A 21,963-nucleotide genomic window follows, 5' to 3' on the forward strand; every position below is an offset into this window, starting at 1 on the left:
ATTTTTCCCTCGACTTGTGACATGCCAACTGCACTTTCACATGTCGTGGCGGGTATTCAGAATGATAAACATACATAGCTTGGGCGAGCGACTGTGAAACGTCTAGCACACGAGCTTGAAATTCTTAAGGAAGAGCCTCAGTGAACGCGGATATATACTATATTGTGTGAACTGTGTTTCTTTAAGGTGGCCGAAATAGCAGTTACCACAAGACAGATTCTACTGTATTGACACTCTGGTAATATCACGCCCAGTTTTCTTTGTATGTATTTGGACAACACAGCACTGTCTGATAACAGAAAATCACCCGACGAATGTTTCTGGTAGATGACTCTAGCCTGTGATTTAACCGTAAAAATCAAAGTCGTCATCCTCCTGATCCATGCCCCCGGTACTCAGCTGTAGATCAACTTCCGATTCCGTGTCAGAAGCATTCCAAAAATCTACAAAGAAAAACAGAAATCGGCGTTGATCTAAAAGTACAAAGCAGATAAACCAGCCTGAGCCACAAAAATCTACAAAGCAAAACAGAAATCAGTGTTGATCTAAAGGTACAAAGCAGATGAACCTGTCTGAGTCACAGTAATTTTTGGTAATGAGATCACTAAACATATTGCAGTGACCGGGTGGGAAATGTAAACGCACGAGAAACTGTAAACGCGCTTTCTTACAAGTCTATGTGTTACTCAAACTTGATCAGTGATGTTATTTTCCCATAGTGAGTTGCCATTCTGTGGGTGTTTCAAAAGGCACGTTTTGAGGTGAAAACCTCAAAATGGGAGAAAAAATGCTTTCAATGTATTCTATTCCCAAGAGCTAGCCAAATTCTCTAGATAAATAAAAGAAATGTTTGGCAACAAAACAACATTGCTACACAAAAATCCCATTCATTCAAATACTTCCGCAAATCGGACAGCATGAGGTCCAGTGAGCTTGTCCAATTTAAAAATTATTGGATTCAAAGAATTCCAAGGGCTGCCAAACTGGATGAGGCCGTAATAATCATCGGAATTCTTTAAATCCAATTATTTCTAAATCGGACGTCATGTAATCCTATTTCATATGATAAGCCCGGGGCTTAAAGGGTCGTTACCTGTTCGCTTAGCTTTGGAGTCATTTGCGGACTTGGGTTCGCTCTTGTCGTTCTCCTTGTCTTGTTTATTTTTCTGCTCGTTGTGTTCTAGAGCGGTGGGTGTATATCCAACAACGCCATCTGGGGACAATGGTGGCGACACTATTGATTCGGAATCTGAAATGTCAGATTTGATAGATTTCAGCGAGGACCCTCCCCAGCTATCCACTAACTCTTTCTCAGCTTTTGCCTTCCGCCCCAGTCTCAAACAGAGAAAGTTTTGGTTTCTGTTTCCCGCTTTTTGAATGGCTCGGTGATCTCTGACGAGGTGACGTCACCGGTGGGGATATGCTTCGTGCCAGTTCCCTCTCGACGTCGTCGTCAGCCTCGCTTTCTTGTTTTTGTGGCCCAGAATTCCCCAGGAGATCACTGATGTCATGATCGTCATCTGGCTCCGAGTGGGCGCTGCTCATCATTTTGAGGTACGCAGCACTTTGGGTCAGCGGCACGTCATCTTCAAAATCATCCTCGTAAGAAACTGTTGGATCTGGCGTCGCTTTGCGATTTTCTTCGTTGGGTTTGCTTTAAAAAAAAAAGCTGGAGTTAATTGCATGCCTAGGTCAGCTGAATGACTAGAAGTAGCTTAGAAGTTCTATTGTTGAAGTCCCTTAGCCTCAGATTAAGTAGAATTTTCATGAGGTATCAACGAAATAAAAATCTATTGCGCGCAATTTCTAGCCTGTGTACAGCCATCCTGCTTCGCATAAAAAATCGTTGAGCGGGACGGCTGTACACAGGCTAGCAATTTCAGTTGTGTACATACGGGGCGACATTGCGGTGCAAAACTGGACGACCGCGACATTGATTCATTTCCAACAAAACTTATTTATAAATGAGAAACGTAAATGAGAAACGAAGAAAATAAACACGTAGGTAAATCATGGACGCGCATTACTTACTTTAGCTCAAGCTTAGGCGGGGTTGATCCTAGAGTACTGCTAGAGCCTTCACTTGCGACTGACACCTTATCATCTTGTTCGTATGGAGCCTCGGTTTCAAACTGAGTCTCAAGTTCCAAGTCATGCGCTGGAGGAGATGGTGGAGGAGAAGCAGAGCGACTGCTGACACCTGAGATTGCAGCTTCAACGATTCTACACAGTAGCAATTGACTCTGCAAAAACAAAAGTAAACGTGGTTTCTTTAAAATATTGAATCAAATGGAAAGTACTGTTGAGAAGATGACTTCAGTAAAAACCCGCAAGTAAGAACCTTACATTTAAGAACCTTTTTATAAGAACCTATTTAGCCTAAAATTTGGAAACAGGTTCTTATTTTCTAAAATATTTTTGATTAAAAAATTGCAATGTAAATGCCATTGTTGAAAATTGTAAAATTATTATTGAGCAATCAAATAAAATAAACATAAAATGGTATGCAATTTCATCAAGGAAAAATCTGAATACCCCTATAAATTTTATTAGCACAATGTAATTTTTCTCAGAAAATATGAACCTATTAAGAACCTAATAGCCTTATCGTGTTGCACCCTTATTAGAGTGTAATGGAAAAATTAGGTACTTGCAGGTTTTTACTGTATAGTCAATTACTTGTTTTCTCAATTGATTCAAATAAATTGTTCTTGTTTGCATCGATCTTGTGATGCTGTGCGGTTGTCCGGTTCAGTAGTTAAGGTCAGCCAACCCACCCGTATCTTGTTTAGATTCTTAGTTTTGTTACCCGTTTAGTGTCGGTGTTTTAGCTTTCAACACTAACTTCCACGGTGTTCGCGATTGAAAATTTTACCTCAACATTGGCTGAGACCTTCGCGAGAGTCTAAAGTTATGCCGGGCTTTCTTCTCTTTTCGATTATTTCCGTATAATACAGAGGCTCGACTTCTCGAAACTTCAAGGGAAAAAGTTGGTTCGAGATATTGGGCGTAAAAATTACCGTGTTCGACTAAGTGAAGCAAATCCAACGGAAACGACTTTTGGTTTGAGTCATCGGGAGATTCGAGAAACTGAGGGTTCGAGAAATTGGGATTCTTATGTATTGTTTATTATGTTCGTATTGTCCACGTGGGTGTACTTTGGCTTGTAGAGTTTGTTTCTTTTTGACAAACACTACGTCCCAACGGTCCGAAAACCCAAACATGTCTACAATTTAGATATCTACCTGTAACTATATATGTGTATTTAGGTTTGTAGATTGAAAGTAGAAGTTGCATTGAGAGTAGAAGTTGTCAGTTTATATAGCTGGAGAAGAATAAAGTTCCTTGAAAGAAAAGAAAGTTTCTGGTACATCTGCATGTTACCAAGCGTGTGCAACATTCCAACAATATATACGAATTGTCGTTATTTTGAGTTTCATATAGCGCGAAATTCAGCCTTCTCCAATGATTGCCTTCTCCCGAGGAAAGGCTGAAATTCAGACTTTGTTTTTTTGAGTGCCCAAGTCATGATGGAAAATAAGTGGGGGATAAAATTTATTGTAAACAGACACAGACACAGAGTCCACGAACTTATTTACTTCTGTTCTCAGCATGAGGCAGCTTTACCATTAGATTTATTACGAACTGCAAACAGCAACTGTCTGCTACAAGGCTAGGAAAACATAGGTTTGCTGGTTTAATAAACATAGGGCTTCCCTAAGTTGACTGGAGCCACTTGTCTAGCCACATTATAAAAATATATTTAAAATTCTTTTTAGTTCTCGATTGTTCCCGAGTTTGTTAAGCGTTCCAGTTGCTGTATACAATAGTTATGCTGCAGACAATAGTTGTATTGACACAGTAAACTGTAGTTGGTCAGTGAAACTAGCCACAAATCTACAAAAACGTCTCCAGCGATTTTGGTGTGTTCCATAACTTCGTTTTGATAACAAGGTAGGTGGAATTTTATGGTATGGAGGTTCTTTTAATATTTACAACACCAAAAATTGAAAGAAAACGCAGTTCTTAGCAATTCAAAAATACTATTGTTTAACGATTAGAATAATAAAACAAAGACGGAAAAATAGAGCAGCAATTCTAACTTCCATTACTACATCATAACAAATTAAAGTCGAATGACGTGTAAAGAGAAGTTAAGTTCTCGATTAACAAGCCATCAAGAATTAAACTATTTATAATATTTTTAACAGCAGCATTTAACTTCCATTACCACATCACAGATATTGAAGTCGACCGGCATGTAGTAAGAAGGAATGTTTTGTTCACTAAATTTTCCCAGCGGGAAGCAAACTTTGTGAAAGAGCACTGACATAAGCGGCAAATTTGGCTGCATGATCGAGTCCCGTAAATGACTGATTCATGACCTCTAGTTTTTCATCCCTGTTGCCTGCGTGGCTGGCTGGAGAGGGCTGTACGCTTCTGGTTTTCCCCTCTCCCTTATTATTATTATACTGCTCCACTCAATAGAGCACAAATTCGCCATGAAACCAGCACAAACCAAGTACTCCTCAAAATTCTTATCCTCTTTTTCTTATTCTTACTCTTTGTAGTATTCCTATTCCTTCTGACCGTGCGAGAACGCAAACCACAGTTCAAAGTCTTGATTTCAGGTAAGAAAAACGTTGGATAATAAATCTCCTGTTTTAATGTGTAGTATTGCTGTACATTTTAACTTGACTCGCCCTACGCGCTCCCCTTCCTACAAGGAGGGGGGGGGGGGGAAAAAAAAAGTGACGGGGGTAAACATCGGAATTTTGAATGGAGCCACTAAAAGGTGCTAGGAAAAAATCTTTTTGTGGGTGTGGCTCAAATCAGTCTCCAATAATAAAAAAAACAGTAACTACTATCTGGCTTAATAGCGTACAGGGATAAATAACTGTAACCTAAAGCCGTATCAAACATGGGTTGTTACTCCTAAAAGATAGGTCTATCACCCCCGTCACTTTTGTATGAGAGTTCCCCCCCCCTCCCCCGGACATCAACCCTGAATCTAGGTTTGTTTCTGGTGACTATAGCACTGGATGAGTAAGGCCAGACGTGAATTGCGTCAGTTGGCAACCTTTTGTGTTTCTTAAGACGCACTAAGATGAAGCAAAACTCGACGTAATCCTCTGTTTGGCGCTGGCGGTAGAAAGATGATTTTGTTTATGTTTAATTATGCGTGTCATCAGACAACAACCTATTAACAATCAATACAAACGTTGTTCCCAATGGATTTTACGCCGTGTATTAGGGCTTGTCTAATAGCTTAAAAGCAACTTTTGTATGATCCCAACTATTGCAAAGGGCAAGATTAAACCCCCTAATGTACACTCAATGGCAAAATAAAGAAGTAATTACCTTTCGTGACAAATTTACGTACCTAATTTTAGTGCGGGTTAGATGTGCAATTTGCCCCATGCGCCGTCTTGCACATATTACACAGTCAGGATTTGCATGTTGATAAATAAACCTTTTCGCCTGGTGCATTAGTAAAACAACGCGGAGTTACATTTAATTAACAGAAGTAGAAGTAAATAGCTCAATTTGTTTTATGCGCTATGAAGGGCGACAACTGCCGCAACTGAAAACTGGTGTTCGGTTACTGTCTTTCTCTGTTCACTGAAAATCTTTTTTGGACAAATTCAGTATTTGATTTTCTTATCACTAAATTTCAGCAATCTCTTCAAGATCTTATCGTTGAAGAGGGGAGCACTTCTTGTTATCAGCACGATGAAGAACACGGGTTTCCCATCGTTTGATGATATGCAGGCAACTCAATTTAAATTTCAATTAACAGTATCGGATCCTCGTTCAACTTTAAATTACTTCTGTTATTTAATCAAACAGAAAGAAATATTAGACAAGATCCGGTGCACAAGCCATGTGGCTTTTCTCGAACTTTCCATGAAACTGTAGCTTGAACAAATTAGTTAGTTTCTTTCTCTTCCAAAATGTGAACAAACATCCTTAATGAGCTAGTCTGCCTAAAGCAAATAACGTTTTTCAATTCTAAACAAAGAAAAAAACACGACCTTCCATGTCAGAAACTGAAGACAAAAAGGAAAGAGAATATAACGATAAGAAGAGAATGAAGCAACTGGCGATTTTTTCAGTTGTACTTATCAAAAGAATGGGTCTTTTAATCAGCCCCAAATCAGATGGAAAACATTAGTTGCGGCTTTTTACATGTGGTTTTGATGCGTTATTTTAGCCTTTTGACATTTGAATAAATATTTTTATCCTTTTCGGTGCAAGGACGCTATCAAGGGTCACAAGAAGAAAACTGATTATTGCCAAAGAACAGCAAACCCTGAGGGTCGCGCGCACAGCGTAAAACGCTTCAGTTTTAAACTGACCACCTTTACTGGAAAGACTTGCTAACTCGTTTTTGGTACGGGTTGCAGGTTACGAGAGAAGGCTTTTCAACGAGCTACGGTGCTTCTGATTGCTCAAGTTTACACGGGAGAATGGCATCCTGGTTTATTCATTGCATCCTATTCTATTCGTTTTGTCAAGTTATCTCGGGCTTCATATGGGAACGGCATGACACGGGACAACACAACTATCAAGATCGTAAGTTTTTATATTGACTTTCAGTTACATTTGCCACTGACATGCTTCTTTTCGTTGTACTTTTCAGCTAACGTCATAGCTGCACAAGAGAAAATAATTTGAGACAACATTTGAACTGCTGTTTCTTGAAAAACACATTTCACTCAATATAAGTCGAAGATTTTATATAGACTTTTGTTCTTTTCGAAGTCCAAACGGCTCACACCTAGTCCTGCTTTTTGTAACTAAAAATCTGCAACACCAAAGGCTGCGACGAGAAGTAAAGTAAAAAACATGAAATTTTATTTCCCATCTTTTGTTTAATTAAAAAAATAGATACATTAGCAGAAATTAATAGTCATAATACGGTGCATACCGAGGCCATTCTAGAAAAAAAAAAAAGAAGCAATTACCGCGCTTACTTGTGTACGCAGGCCATTTAGACAACCATGTCAACCAATCTCAAAGCTGCTTAAAAACAAAGCATTCCAGCTTTGGTTTTAGTTCGTAGAGTCGGAATGTTTTGTCTCCGTTTTGCAATGTCTTTGTTGCCCAAGTGGTACTTATTTCAAATTTACTTCAGGCTAATTGTCAGTTTGAGCCGAGAGATTCACCAGATAATTAAGAAAAACTGTGAACAAGATTAGAAAAGTTGATTTTCTTTAGAGCAGTGTCATTCATATTAACAATATCGGAAAAGAGTATCTGCATGCTGCAAATTACAGCAAGTTTGTATAGTAATTTAAGTTTTGTTATTTCAAGATCAACTGTAACCTTAAAGCAAATTAGCGAAAAGTGAAGCAAAAACAACCCGAAAGTCATTTAAAGCGACAAGTCACAGACAAGTTAAAAAACACCTCACTTTATATGATTAGAAGTTATCGCTTTGCAAGGTATTTAAAAGTTTTGTCATTTCTCGGACAGGCTTTCAAAAGGTACCTTCACGCGCTGTGACAGCGAGAAAAATTGAAAGGTTTTTTCTCGGTCAACGTGGTCGTCACAAAAGATCAACCAATCACGAAACACCAAATTATGACGTGGTGTTTGTGTTTGATGCATCCAATTCCATTCGCGAACGAGACTTTTACAAGGGCGTCAAGGCAATGCAGCATTTAATAGAGAGGGCTCAGGAGAACACCCATTTTGCTGCCATCACATTCTCAGATAAAGCAGCAGTCGCCTTCAATTTTACCGATCGCAAAACAGCTAAACACAATCTGCATAACAAAGTACGCTTTATTGGTGACAAGACAAACACAGAGCAAGCTTTAAAAATATGCCGCACAGAGCTGTTTCGCAACAAAAACTCAAATTTACGTCTACGGGCCAAAAAACGCGTTCTTCTCCTCGCGGATGGTAGTTCCAATGTGAACATCCATCTGACTTTGTACCGCGCTTTTGAACTGAAAATCCTTGGCGTGGAAATGTTTGTGATTGGTGTTGGGAATTACATGCCTGGTATACAGGAGTTGGTTGGTATAGCTAGCAGTACGGACAGACATTTGTTTCGTGTGAGGGACGTCATGTCCTTACTGGAAATTGTTCGGCTTATACCAGACTGGAAATACGTGCATCAGTACCAGCTCCCCTGGGTCATGGACAGGTACAGTTACGGTTACGATATAAACAACTAATCTGGGCACGTCCTGAAAGACATCTGCTCTTTTTTGCCTTTGTGTACAAAGTGAGAATAACGAGGTGTGAGTGTTTCGCCTTGTTTCAGCTGATCTTTTAGCTAGATGACGGTTGAACTGAGTACACTTTATATAATATAACCTGCCCACAGCGTGCCATCAAAATGGCTGGACACAGTTATAAACGAATTCGAAAGTAGCACATGTGCTAGTTAAAGCGCAGCTGACAGGTTTCTGTGAAGAAGTAAATATAGTTGTTGGACGCATGCACCGAGCTAGGGACCAAGTTTGACTGTAAATTGTAAAAAAACTCGTATTAAGCAACAAATTAACAGTGGTTTGTGCGGAGATAAAGACCAACGATATGATTCGCCAAGCCGAAGTCACGTGACTAAATGTTAAGTTCAGTTTCAGCTGGGTAGAGAGCACGTATTTTTAATATTATTTTGATGTTGTTGACCTGGCGATCGTTACTTAAAAGTATTTTATTGTGCTGTATTCCACTGAGATTTTCTTAGAGCCCACCGCTAACTAATCTGATTTGTGGTTACTCCGCATAGTAATCACATTGTAAACGGTGCAGTATTAAGAGAAAAGAGCAATTTATTTCAAAACGTGCTTCTCCTCATGTAAATCTGATTTATGGACCGAGCTAAAGCTATCAGAACCGAGCAAAATTTTGCATGATAAACGATCTTAGGTATTTTGGCATAATCGGGGAGATACGTTTATGTTTGTCAACGTGGCAGTAATGCTCGTTAGTTTTTCGGTGTAAGGTAAAATCATTTGAGCAAACCTAAGTACACGGAATTACATTTAAAACGAGATTAATGTAATGTAATATTATTAGTATTTTAGTAAAATAAGTAATGTTACTGTAACATATTGATAAACTATCAGAAGTGTCATCTTTATATTGTTATGTTATAGTGGCGAGACAAAAAGGCTTCGCACAAAACTATCAAACATTGATACACCGTGGAAAAATTTTGCACGATAAACGATCTTAGGTATTTTGGCGTAATAGAGACAGATACGTTTATGTATGTCAACGTAGCAGTAATGCTCGTTAGTAATTTTCAGTGTAAGGTTAAAATGATCGTTAATGAGCAAACCTAAGTACATCGGAATATACATTTAAAACGAGATTAAGTGTAATGTAATATAACCAGTATTTTAATAAACATAAGTAATTGTTACTGTAACATATTGATAAACGATCAGAAACATCAGAAGTGTCCCCATTATCTTGGGATTAGTTATATGGCGAGACGAAAAGGCTTCGCACAAACTATCAGAATTTGACACACCGTGGAGCGTTTATAAGTCGGTAGGGAGTTTCCAATGACGTTTGAAACAGCGTGCTGTAGTCTCAATAGTCTCATTTCATTTTTCCCTTCAAAATTGCGTTCTACATAATCTCTATTGCGCTCTCTGTACACCTTCATACAAATAATGCAGCTATAGACACATGCACTCTTTGTGTACCTTTTTTTTCACAGAGAGGCTAAAAAAACACTTAATTTTTTTCTCGAATACCGTTTCGTCAATTACAGCGCAGTAGACTATGAGCAGTCCTCTTTCTTCTTAGTCCGTAGAGCGAAAAAGAGTGCCAGTGGAAAATGACCGTGAGTAATCTGGGGCGAGCATGTCGCCCCGCGATTTCCCAGGCCAATTTTTCTACACGCACTTTTTTTCGTCTCACATGCTCGACGGACTAAACAAAAGAGGGAATGCTCGTAGTCATATAACTACGCTGTACGTGATCATAACAAAAACAGAAGCACCCGAAGCATGTAAGGCAATACCCTGTTAGCTCTTCGGAACTCTTTAAAAACGAATACATCAAATACCTGAAATTGAACGCTTGGCCAAGTTGTTATATGGATAACCTTCGTTTCGTTTTCAAGTAATTTTGGTGAGTTCAAGAAACGACAGTAGAGTGAAACTGAGTTATTACTGAAAAAGTAAGTCTGTAGTAGTACCAGGTTATTCTGAAATCGTTGAACTTAAAGCATAGGTGTATTCCATTAAAAGTGATTCACTTTTCGTTAAGTGGATAATTGATATAGAAACAAAAGCTGGCTAACAGTATCTACTTTGTGCGTCGTGCTGACGTACATAAATCCGTCAAAAAGAAAAACAATATAAAGCAGGATTCGTTCTTGGAGTCCCGAGTTCAGCTCCTCCATGAACACGGCTAGTAAAAACACAACTGGTAGCCTTCTACTGCTAGTTGAGATTCTTAACTACCGGTGTGTTGTGTTCATCAGAAATGTTTGTTTCATAATTTGACGCATGTGTGCATTTAACTTGTTAAAACGAGCACCACGTTGTGAAAATTCTCCATTGCACTTTATAAATTTTTTTTCTAAATTTTTTGACCGGTAGATCGCGTTTTCCTGAAAGATCGAAACTCACCGCGTCTCGTGCAAGAATGTATTTTTGCCATACGGCATGGTCAACTAACGGCACAAAAACTGCATGCAGTCGTAATCTTACACAGTATTTCTCTAATTTTAAATGGGCATATCCAACTGTGTACACTTTATATACACCCACTCTTATCTAACTGTTGTGTGTTATGGGGAGTTGAAAGGTTTTTACTTGTTAACAAGGCGACAATGTGTTTTTCACCCCTTGCTGAGATATCCCAAAGAGAACGCTACTCAATAATAAAGAAACTGAGTTAACCTAACTTCCATGAAAAGGGGGCAACAAATTGAATCCGGTTGGTAACCTGCAGAAAAATTGACATCACAATGCGATAAAATACCACAATCGATCAAACTATAAACATTTGTTTGATCATAAACCCACGTGTCAAGTCCTGTGTCTAACATGCTGTGATGGAAACTATTATAGGAAACACTGCCGCAAAATAATACATGTGTAACCCACCCACACAAAACTTTACGTCTTACTCACGTCACGTCACACAAAATTCACACGCAACTGTCTTCATTGGAATAAAATCGGTCAGCAACCATTTTAATAGAGATAATCAACGTATATTTGCAAAAAAAAAAAAAAATATCAACAAGAACCTTTTCAGCCCGTGATCTGCTGGTCTGTTTCTCGTGACGGACGTTTTTCGCTAGCCTGCACGAAGACTTCTCCTACAGTTGAATCCCGATAACTCGAACCATCAAAGGAAATGGAAATAGGTAGCGGGAGGTTCGAGTTGTTGAGGTTTCGAGTTATCGGGATTCAACTGAATTTCCTTTGTTGCACGCGTGAGGAAATGGGAGGCGTCTGCACAAAGGCAAGTTTCTCACGGGTTTACCCCTCGCCGTGCAGTCTAATTGCACCGGTTAGTTATATCACGAGAAGTTGAAAAGTCACGTGTACTAACATAGTATTCAACTTGTGGATGTTAATACAGCAGTGTTGTTCCTGATACAAATACAAACAATGCACACTGGTTTACTTTTATCTAAATGGTCAACAAACTGGTTTAGTTATGGCCATAAAGAAAAACCGCTAGCTTGAAACCATACCCCTGAATACACGGAAGACGAAATTCTATCCCCCCTTTGTAGGTTACGCCTGAAACCCGTGAGTGTATTTAGCAGATTGTCATGCAAAACACATAGTGACTCACATGTTGACAGACGTCTTTGCTGTTTGTGTAGCCCAAACAAGTGTGCCACTTGCAGGCTACACATATAACTTTCCATGGTTTATATTTCATGCTTTTTAAGTTAGTGTTGAAAGAAAATACCTTTGAAGTTTTGGTCTAGAAATTACGGCATACCTTCCACAATCTGTTACAGATTAAGCAAATAAACCCTCTCACAATTGGTTGGGAATGCAGTTTCCTTGAATCTCTAGGTTTTTTCGTTCTTAACCGAAAAGGAGGCAATTATATTCGAAAAAGGATATAATTTTCAGCGTCTGTACCGAAACGAATTTTTTTTTTTACCAAGTAACGACTGATTTAAGTACCGGAAGAAGTGGAATATAAAAAACTTAAAACTAAGTACAGTTTTTCCATCGAACCTAAAATCGTGCTAGAATTTGAGCCGTTTTATGCCACAAAACATCTGCTTTTCCTTAATGAAATAGCGTTTTCTAACACCAAAAAATTAATAGACAAAAGAAATCATCCTTTTTTACGTGATAGAGTGTACACGACCTCCCACCAAGGGGGTCTGGAATGTGTGCTCGGATGCGAAATGAAATTGAAAACCATCGAGAAAGTCCTTCACTTTAAAAAAAATCCTCAAGAGCCTTGTTTGTAGAGTTCAAGAGGTAATTAAATATAAGTGACTGAAATCATGTCACGTCGTGCACGTTTTTTTAGCATAATAAAGTGAAATTCATCATATCATCAAGTTTTATTTCGGACATAAACATTGACAAACACAAAAGGGTGCGCATTCAGACTGTAGGTCTCCTTTTAGTGCTCACAAGTGATAGTTATCAAATACAAAGTGGTGAATTTATTGTTCTCTGGACATATGAAAAAGCGATTAATTGATTAACTAAAATAGCGCAGGGCGACATCAATTATTTTACAATTTGAGGGCTAAAGCTGCAAACTGCCCCCCTAGCGCCATCATAAACGTTTAACAAGACAAATTACACTTACGCAGAAATTCGTCCCAAAGCACAAAATCAGATAGCACCTTTTGATCACCTTTCGTGGAAGGGACACTCGAAATACCCTTACTAAATTATTAAAACACAAAAGTGCTTCTGATAACAACAGGAAAGGGATTATCTAGAAAATGCAGCCTTTTCGTCAGTCATTCGCGGTTTAAAGCTATTTGTCAGCGCTATTCTCAGATCACTTACAGTTCACTACATAAACAGCACGAGACCGCCGGCCATTCAAGAGAAGGCAATACAAGGAAACAACAAACTTCTTTCCTTTGGTTCACACATTCTTACGGGTGTGTATTTAACTTCCTCAATCGGAAACAAGTATTTTAATTAACATACCCCACACGAAAGTGAAGTTAATTTAATCATGTTAAAGTACTTAGGTTAACGCAAATTAATTCCATTTTGACGAATGCCTCATTTGCAGGAGAAATTGTAATTAGCAACGCTTAGTCAGTAGAGAAGAGACTTGAAGAATGTTGAAAAAAGATTGCGTGTGATATGATACATGTAGGCACCCAAAAAATTCGTGTTTAAACTTAACGGCTAACGTATGAAAGTACTGGCTACCGCAGCTGATGAAAACTAAGAATAATGCCAAGCACCTGTTCTTCACAAATGTCATAAACTCAACTGAAACTGTGATTCGAAAATGAGAAATAGTCCACTTCCTAGCTTCACCTAAAAAAATTGATAGTAATCCAGTTTTCTTTAATGACAATTGATTTTAAATTCTGTATGTTAAATGCCACTTTCTAGTATAAGGTTTCGGCCAGTTCTATCAGTAATATATAACAATAGGGATAAGAAAATATGAACAAATGAGATATTACTAAGTTAAGAATTCGAAACACAACTGATACAATCCCTTTAGTGGGATGTTTGAAACACACACAAAAAAGTTTGTCGTCACGAAAGAGCAGAAAATCCGGCTTTGGGGTGGTATTCCCGAAGGATCGAAAACCACCTCATTAGGAGGTAGAATATTCTCTTTTAAGCAACAGATCGACTGCATAAGCAACTGTCCATTTGGTAGCTTTACGCAAATATATACACACATACAACAACGATACATTTATGTAGTTTTTAACAATAGTTTTAGAATGCATAAGTGATAACTGCAATATGCGTATTTTTGAATGCATCAGTGTGAGGTGAAGCAAACCCGAGTTGGTGGCTATCAACAAAGTTCGTTAAACTTGCTTCGGTAGCGCTTTCAAAACACTACTAAGTCTATCTTCAGGGCATTATAGTTGTAATATCCTAGTTCAAAAAACGGACGTAAATAGTAGTCTTCATCGTTGGAAACAATCAACATATCTATGGAAAATACCATGAGCACCAAAACTCGTTTGTTGCGGATGCTACGCCATTCTTTAATTAAGCGGAATCGCGTCTTTTTACCAAACAAAAAATAAACAAAACGGGCAAATAACTTCATTGTATGGTCTATTCTACTGTCAAAGACCGTGGATATTTCCGAAAGATGACAAATTCAAAGAGTGAACCGGGAGTTTCTAGACCTAACCGCAAATTACTTTTCAACACCGAAGGGCGTGAAATATAAACCAAACTAAAGGCACTTTCATTGAGTTATATTAATCTGTTAACACCTATCTATGAAGATAAAAACAAGGATAATTCCCGAAAAACATTATTTGAAATTCAGGCGAGCGCTAAAAGGGCCCGGGAACTTCTTGGTACGAAGTTTACGATTCGAGCAGAGCGGAGTTTTTTTACGTAGGTACTAAGGTAATTTCAGATAAGATGCTAGCACTTAAAATGTTTTTGGTTCTCCTTCTGGTTATGTTTTCACACTGCTTTGTGTGGGAGAGGACAAAGAAAAGCAGAATTTCTCATCAGTCAAGTGAGTTGTAGCTAACCTGTGATCAGGCGTTATTTTTCTCACGGCGGAAGGGTCCGCGAAAAAAAAGCCTGATCGCAGGTTAAGTTGTAGCATTCTTCAGTAACAAGCATCATTAATACTGTTAATATACACTCGTTCGTTTTTTTTTGCTTTTGAAGTGAAGACAACTTCCGTTTTATGCCACAGTGCAACTGCACCCTTTTTGTATGTTGCTAAAATTGCTTAACATGCCTATAATTAGCAAAGAAATATAGACCACCTTAATAAGCATGCAGAGAACCACGCTCTCTATTCATTGCCGAACCATTTAGAAACAACATGATGCAGTGATTACTTTAGTTGACCCAACATAAAATAATGCCAAGGTGATTTACCGGAATCGAACACACACGCGACGCTTAACACCGGCGCTCAGCAAGGAAACCTTTACTAAGCTCGTTAAATTATAGTTTAAAAAATAGTTTCCAATGTTATCACGAAAAATTCAAGGACGCCTGTTCTACTGGGAGACGATGAAATTGAGTCATCATGAAACCTAGTATAATTAAAAGGTTAAAAAATGCGGGAGCACGTAGGAATACACAATCGGCTCCAAGTGTGGAATACGTAATTGTCGTGTGCTTATTATTCAAAGCAATTTGACTTAGAACTTGTTTAACCTAAATTATGTGTGTAAGTTATGCGTCTACAAAACGTGAGGTGATGAGCTATCCATGAATAAAGGTCGCACTGCACGAAATCCATACCAAGTCTGAAAATTACTCTATTTTTGCATGTCTAGTAGAATATGTAAACATTGGCCCCGTGTGAGATTGACGGCGAAAAAAATACAGCCCACTGTAAAGTCAGCTTGCCAAAACGACGAACGATTAACTGTATTTGTAGTTAAATGTAAGGACTAATATTGAATATCAAGATCTGAGATCCTTTTCTAAGCCTGGACCAAACGAGGAGAATTGTCATCATTTCAAACTCTCGCACTCTCGATCTCGTTCGGCCCCAAATTCGCATGCGCTCTCGGCAGAAAGTGGTCGAATGTTGTGCGTCCTCACCGAATTTGAACCTGCTCCAGTTTTTCTTGAAAATAGTCCAGAGATTTTTCTTGTTTGGCCCACGCTCGCTGAGAGCTGAAGAAAAATATCGTCCGTAACTCTCATACTTCATCAACTCTCGGCGACTCGTTTGGCTCGAGCTTTAGGCGAAACAAAGCATAACTAACGCGACAATTGTTTTAACAGGATTTCAAAGAGTGCCAAAGGAACGTGTCACCGCCAAGAAAATTGAACGATTTTTTATCCAGACCAAGAGACGACACCGGAGAAGTGCCGACCAGACCGAGTATGATGTCGTGTTTGTGTTCGACGCTTCCAACTCCATTCGCAAACGGGACTTTTACAAAGGCGTCAAAGCGCTAGAGAGCCTCGTCGATAAAGCAAGCCCGAACACGCATTATGCTGCAATCGTGTTCTCCGACAAAGCAACCGTCGCCTTCAATTTCACCGACCCTGCGACAGCTAAACACAATCTGCACACCAAAATACGCTTTATTGGTGACAAGACAAACACGCAGGAAGCATTCCTGAAATGCCGCACAGAGCTGTTTCAAAACAAACACTCAAATATACGTCCACGGGCCAAAAAACGTGTTCTTCTCTTCACTGATGGTAGTTCCAACATGAACATCCATCTGACTTTGTACCGCGCTTTTGAACTGAAAATCCTTGGCGTGGAAATGTTTGTAATTGGTGTTGGGAATTACATGCCTGGTATTCAGGAGTTGGTTGGTGTTGCTAGCAGCACCAACAGACATTTGTTTCGTGTGAGAAGCGCCATGTCCTTACTGGACATTGCCAGGCTTATTCCACCATGGAAGTACATGCAGCAGCATCAACTACCATGGGTTATGGACAGGTACAGTACCGCTTACGATATCCTGAACTAGGTACGTCAGATCGTGAAAGATAGCTGCGCTTGCTAAGTACAAGATATAAGCTTTCGTTTAAGCGGACATACAAGCTTGGTTTTTTCTTTGATAGTAAAAACGCTTTATAAAATGTTGGGTAACAGCTCTTGTAAGGTCTGACATGAATGGCTCGCTATCCTTCAAGGGAACAACAGAACAAACAACAGGAACAATGTCCCTAGCACTCAAAACAATAGCAAGTGCTACAGTAGAATTACAAGCTTAGAAGAGTTGTTACACTGCTGTGTAAAAGACCTCAAAGTTGACATACCGTATTTTCTCGATTAAACGCCGGGCCCCGAATAAACGCCGGGTCTCCAAGGTAGAGTGGTAAGTAAGCCTTTTAGGCATTTATTTGAGGTGTAATATGCTTTATAATTGATGCCAAGATACGTTCATGTCACAAATAAAGATTAAAAACCCTTGTTTAATAAACATTTTGCTCAAATAAACTGCACCATTCAAATAAACGCCGGATCCACAGAGCCAAGTTTGAAATAAACGCCGGGGGCGTTTAATTGAGAAAATACGGTACTTTAGTATTTTACTAATGTTAAGTAAAGCTTTGCAGCTTACATCTTGCCTTCTAGTTGTAGATAACGGTAGTCCAGGCAAAAACGATTAAAGTTCGAGTAACCTGACTCGAGAGGCACTTAACATCAGCGGTATTGTAAGGATTGTAAGGAGATTGTTGTAATAATAAACATTATCACTGTGAAGTAAACGTGCTACTTGTCTTCCATTTCGCCACTCGTGGTTCGCAGATAGCACTATTTTGTGCGAGTTTTGTTTTGCTGCAACGCCAACTTACATTTTGGTTTGACCGAGAAAAACTGTCAGCTGATAGCTTTCACTAAACGACGTTTGTTTTTGCTACAAATATAAGTCTGCCATATGCGTCTACGCCTTGAATTTAATGGACTCTAGTATTCTGGGCACTGGAATAAAATAAGGTTCGATAAGTGCCTGGTAGATAATTCAAATTCCGACAGTTAGGGTTGCAAGGGCCACGCGTCTTTTAAAAACCCTTTGCTTGTATTTCAGATCAAAAATAAATGATTTTCCAAACCCTTTTATAAACCTCAACCCAAAACACGTAGTCTATTTTTTAGCCGTTATTTTTTTCTACAAAAATCTGTACCCTATTACAGATCCAGTTTCAACATTATTAATCTTTTTTAGTCCATATCATGATGCACCACTTGAAAAGGGCGTTAAATCGCATAACCTAATTTAATTACTTTTTGCCATCATTGCTTCTCTTTCTCGAATTGTTTTGAAGAGTCAACAAGGTCAATGTGAAACTAACAGGATTATAAAATAAATGAATACGTGCGGTCTGCATAACATTCCTGTCAAGATCATGCCGCTTTCGAATCCAAAACCCAACTGCTTCAAACCCATATACGCCCGTGTATAAGAAGAGTGTGCTTTCTACTAGGGACTGACTAAATTCAAAACAAAATGGCACCCTGCAACATCAATTTTTATTTCACAGCCTGAGTGCGACAATAGATGTGGCATGCCAAAATATTGCGGCATGAGGAAAGTGAATTATAGGTCAGAATATTTGTGAAAATCTTTGCAAGCTAGTGTTACCTGCTTCCTGTTTCGAATCCCAAAACTAAAGCACACCGAAATGGAATATTCAACAAATAGCATCGCTAAAGATTTTCAAAGACTAATTACATCAAGGCCAACAACAGTGTTGAAAACGTTAAAGAAATGAAAAGCCATGCACGAATCATCAACAATGAAAGGGCTAGAATAATAAAGTTCCATTTTGTTCGCGTAAATTTTTTCACATAAGTTACTCGACATCACTCAGCGGTCCGTGTTATCTCTTTTCAATACACCATTGATCATTACTGACATCATTACACTGATTACAGTTCACTACCGGAGGCTAGAAGCAGAACGCCTTTTCGGAAAAGATGCAAATTTCAAAAAGAAAAAGTGTATAATAAAAAAGTCGCTAGAAGTAAGATACATGAAAAAAACTTACCTTTAGATGTAACCGTAAAGGTCTAGAGAAGTCTAGGTTCCACAAGGGTGGATGTTGTAGTTGTTATCACCTCAATTCTCAAGTAGACTCGATGAGTATTTTTGGCAAAGAAAATGAAAGGTTTTTGGTAGCCGGCGTAGCTTCTTTGAACATTTGCACGCTAGTTTAAGTTTTGAGAAATTCGAAGTTGTTCTATCGTCATGGAAAACACTCAGTAACTTGTTTAAGTTTCTCTAGAATAAGATCTCTCACCGGAGAAAGTGAGGACAAAAAATGCTGGGCTTAATGGCAAGTTAGGATTTCTGGTGTAGACACTTCGCGTGCGGAAATAATTGAACGATTTCCAAATAAGAATTTACCGGAAAACGACCGCGAACGGAAATAAAAGGGATATAGCTATTGCTTTACCAATCGGTACTCGGCATCGAAATTCAAGAGGTTACGTGAAAATTCTTGTTTGATTGCGGAGTCTAACTAAGCGGCAATACAGCATAAAGCCACAATATCTTCCCTTTCTTCCGTAAATAAGCCCCACCGCCTGACAATTGGTTAACGATAAAACCTCTCCCATCCACCCCACCCCCTCCCCCCCCCCAAAAAAAAATGGGTATTAAAATATTATAAGTGTATTTTAGAGCTGACATAATGGTATTTTCAGACACTGCTCTTTTCATTACATTTGATAGCTTACAGCAAGGTTCAAGGTAATCGTTGTCTGTAATTGAAGCAAATCGTCAGACGCGCTTTTGCGTTGCTCAAAACAGTAACACAGATTACGTTCATTGCCAGTGATTTTGTGTTAAAGTGCTGGAGAGTGCAAGAAAAAGCTGTTGCAGCAGGTTCAATTCGATGAATTATGACATTTCTATGTACTCTGTTTTCGATCGTAGAGTCCGACAAGCCAGTGCCTTCTTTTAACGGATGGCGAATCTTAAAACATTTGGCCTTAATTTTTTAGGTAGGTAGGTAATTTTGTACAACACAAAACCTGACTTCATTTGTCACTTAGCTTGGCACATTGTTCAAATATCGTTAAAAAAATAATAAAGGAGTATTGCTAATACAGATGTTCTTCAGGCAAAACAGGTTATTTGGGAATAGCATTTGAAAAGCAAATGCTACTGAACAAGCAACGAGAATTTCTTAGTGCGTTTGCCTTAATTATTATTCAATGCTTTATTAGTGTGGGTATTTTTCTAACGTGCCTTGCAGAACTGGCGATATGGGAGCCAGAGGTTTTTCAATCTCGAGTTTTCTGAGTTTCTTCACAACACGAAAGAGCGAGAAAAATCTCTGACACCCATGTTTACAACACATTGTAGATCAATCGCAAAATCTTTCATCAATAAAGGTGGTTTGCTTTCAAGTCGACAAGACCGACGAGTTAGTTTGCTATTATCCGCAGACAAATTGTAAAGGAATTTTCAAAGGTTAACAAACGGTAAATGTGACACTCAACAATTAAAAAACTGACATTTCTGGTTTGTCTGGTTTAATTTTTCGGCTCCTGACATATATTAATTAAACACCTGTAAACAAGGCTTATATATATTGGTTGGAAAATTATAGGATTATTGTAGGTATGAAAAGAAGTTGAAAAATAATCTCTGCTGTGCGCCGCAAAATTGTGCGATAAACAAAGACACGAAACACCATGTTTTGGCAATTACATACGATTACCAGCTTTAGTTGTGAAGAAAACAGACGAAATGTTGATAAAATACATCAAAGCAGTGACTTATCTGACTTACATAACAAAAAAAATAATTGGAAAGACTTTCCTGTACTATTTCGAACCTCGTAATAAGATAGTGCCTTGCGGGCAAAATGCGGGGATAAGTCTTAAGCTACGATTTTGGCAAACGACAAAACACATTTGGTTACCATATTGGTGAATACACTTGTCGCACATTCAAATAAATTCTAGCAAGCACCTTTTCTGGGGTTTAATTTTCTTCTATACTGTATCAACATCGAGTTGATGGTAAATCTAAGGTGAAAATGGTATCTTAGGATATCCTCAAGATCAGGTAAGGCCTGCTCAAATCATCTGGTTTTGCAGACCTTATTGACTGGCGGGTTGGCAAAGTGACCGATTAATAGTCTGAAGAACGGGCGGTTCTGTAGGGCCGCGGAATCAGACATAGCAATTAGCAGAAAACTGATAAAACAAACGATATGAGTGCGATTTTGGTAGGTATTCTGTTTAAACCCTTATTTAGAAACATTTTCCCACTCATTCCAGTAGGATAATTAAGGCATGACTGCTAAATTTCAGCTACTGTGTTAGTAGTCTTGTACCGCGACAAGCAAAGCCAAAAGGTTACTAATTAGTGTTCCTAAACAGCGAGACGAATTATAGAAAGCAGACTACATAATTTCTCGTCCCTGATTTTTTTAACCTGGTACCGACTTTTTAACATGGAAGAACGTCATCACCGTGTCAAACAGCAAGGGATAACAACCATCGATCAACATCACTACTCGATCGATCCACATCTTTGCTACGGCGATAGTTTAAATATTTGACTCAATATGAATTCATGCCTAACATCTTATACACCAAAACGAAGTTAAGGCAGAAAACTGACGGAGCGCAAATGGATGAACTGAGCTATTCTGGTGAATTGATGTGCGCATTAACGCAACCACTCACACAATACACTACGAAAAAAGTATAACAAGAATGTCAAAGAAAAATAAAATCAGATGTTTAATAACCGATAATAATAAAATCAGAATACGAACGACCGTACTATTCTAACATTTCACTGTATCTACACAAGGGGTGTTTGGTTTAGTTACCAAATGGGACCTCAATTTTCACTAGTAATACATAGCTGATGGCTTGTTACTTTTTTTCGTACCTAATCGTAGTATGACTGTCTTAATGACTCAGGTCATAAGGAGCTAAGTGGTTTGCTTTCTATCTTCGAGTTCCATTCATACTCTGCATTAATTGTTTTAATATTCAATTACCATCCAAAGTGAGGGGAAAGAAACAGAAAACAAACAGTTCTAAATTTAGTCACAGCAAGGGGTAAGGCTACTATACTAGGCACTTGAAGTCAATTACACAGCAAACCTCACAAATTTCGTAAAAAGTTTGAAGATCTTTACTGCATCAACTTTGCTGCTTCTCGTAGGAAATGTTTCTTAAAATTTTTAGAAACCGCGTTAACAATATTGATTTGTTCGTCAGAGTTGAACCAGTAGACTTACTAATCAGCAACAATAAAATGTAATAAAATCTGTAAAAACATTGCTGATTAATGCAACTCAACCCTAAACCTTTCAAGCACATATCACCACCAGCAAAATGTATCATCGC

The 21,963-nt window shown here is 38.6% G+C and overlaps 1 protein-coding gene and 1 pseudogene across 4 annotated transcripts in view; one reads left to right on the top strand and one right to left on the bottom strand.

Annotated features, from left to right (window-relative positions):
• Nucleotides 1-257: 257 nt before the first annotated feature.
• Nucleotides 258-21,963, bottom strand: part of LOC144635787 (uncharacterized) — a 43,242-nt pseudogene continuing 21,536 nt past the window's right edge. Inside the window, exons 9-11 of the transcript XR_013567417.1 lie at nt 2,032-2,243; nt 1,094-1,654; nt 258-443 (exon numbers count right to left, since the gene is read on the bottom strand). The product of XR_013567417.1 is annotated as an uncharacterized LOC144635787 (transcript). The remainder of the gene's footprint in view (nt 444-1,093; nt 1,655-2,031; nt 2,244-21,963) is intronic.
• Nucleotides 3,786-16,892, top strand: LOC144635844 (collagen alpha-1(XXII) chain-like). Of its 3 annotated transcripts, XM_078494964.1 has the most exons (5): nt 3,786-3,954; nt 4,572-4,631; nt 6,408-6,576; nt 7,480-8,158; nt 15,903-16,091. In XM_078494964.1, exons 3-5 carry the CDS (start codon nt 6,471-6,473, stop codon nt 15,946-15,948), a joined length of 831 nt encoding a protein of 276 aa, XP_078351090.1. In that variant the 5' UTR covers nt 3,786-3,954; nt 4,572-4,631; nt 6,408-6,470; the 3' UTR covers nt 15,949-16,091. The 3 variants fall into 3 exon arrangements, with proteins under 3 accessions (XP_078351090.1, XP_078351091.1, XP_078351092.1); XM_078494965.1 differs by lacking the exons at nt 3,786-3,954; nt 4,572-4,631 and having other exon boundaries at nt 6,184-6,576; XM_078494966.1 differs by lacking the exons at nt 3,786-3,954; nt 4,572-4,631; nt 6,408-6,576; nt 7,480-8,158 and adding an exon at nt 14,563-14,664 and having other exon boundaries at nt 15,903-16,892.

Source organism: Oculina patagonica, chromosome 13 (genome assembly GCF_052425735.1).
Source record: "Oculina patagonica isolate OP01 chromosome 13, crgOcupat, whole genome shotgun sequence".
Classification (NCBI taxonomy): Eukaryota; Metazoa; Cnidaria; class Anthozoa; order Scleractinia; family Oculinidae; genus Oculina; species Oculina patagonica.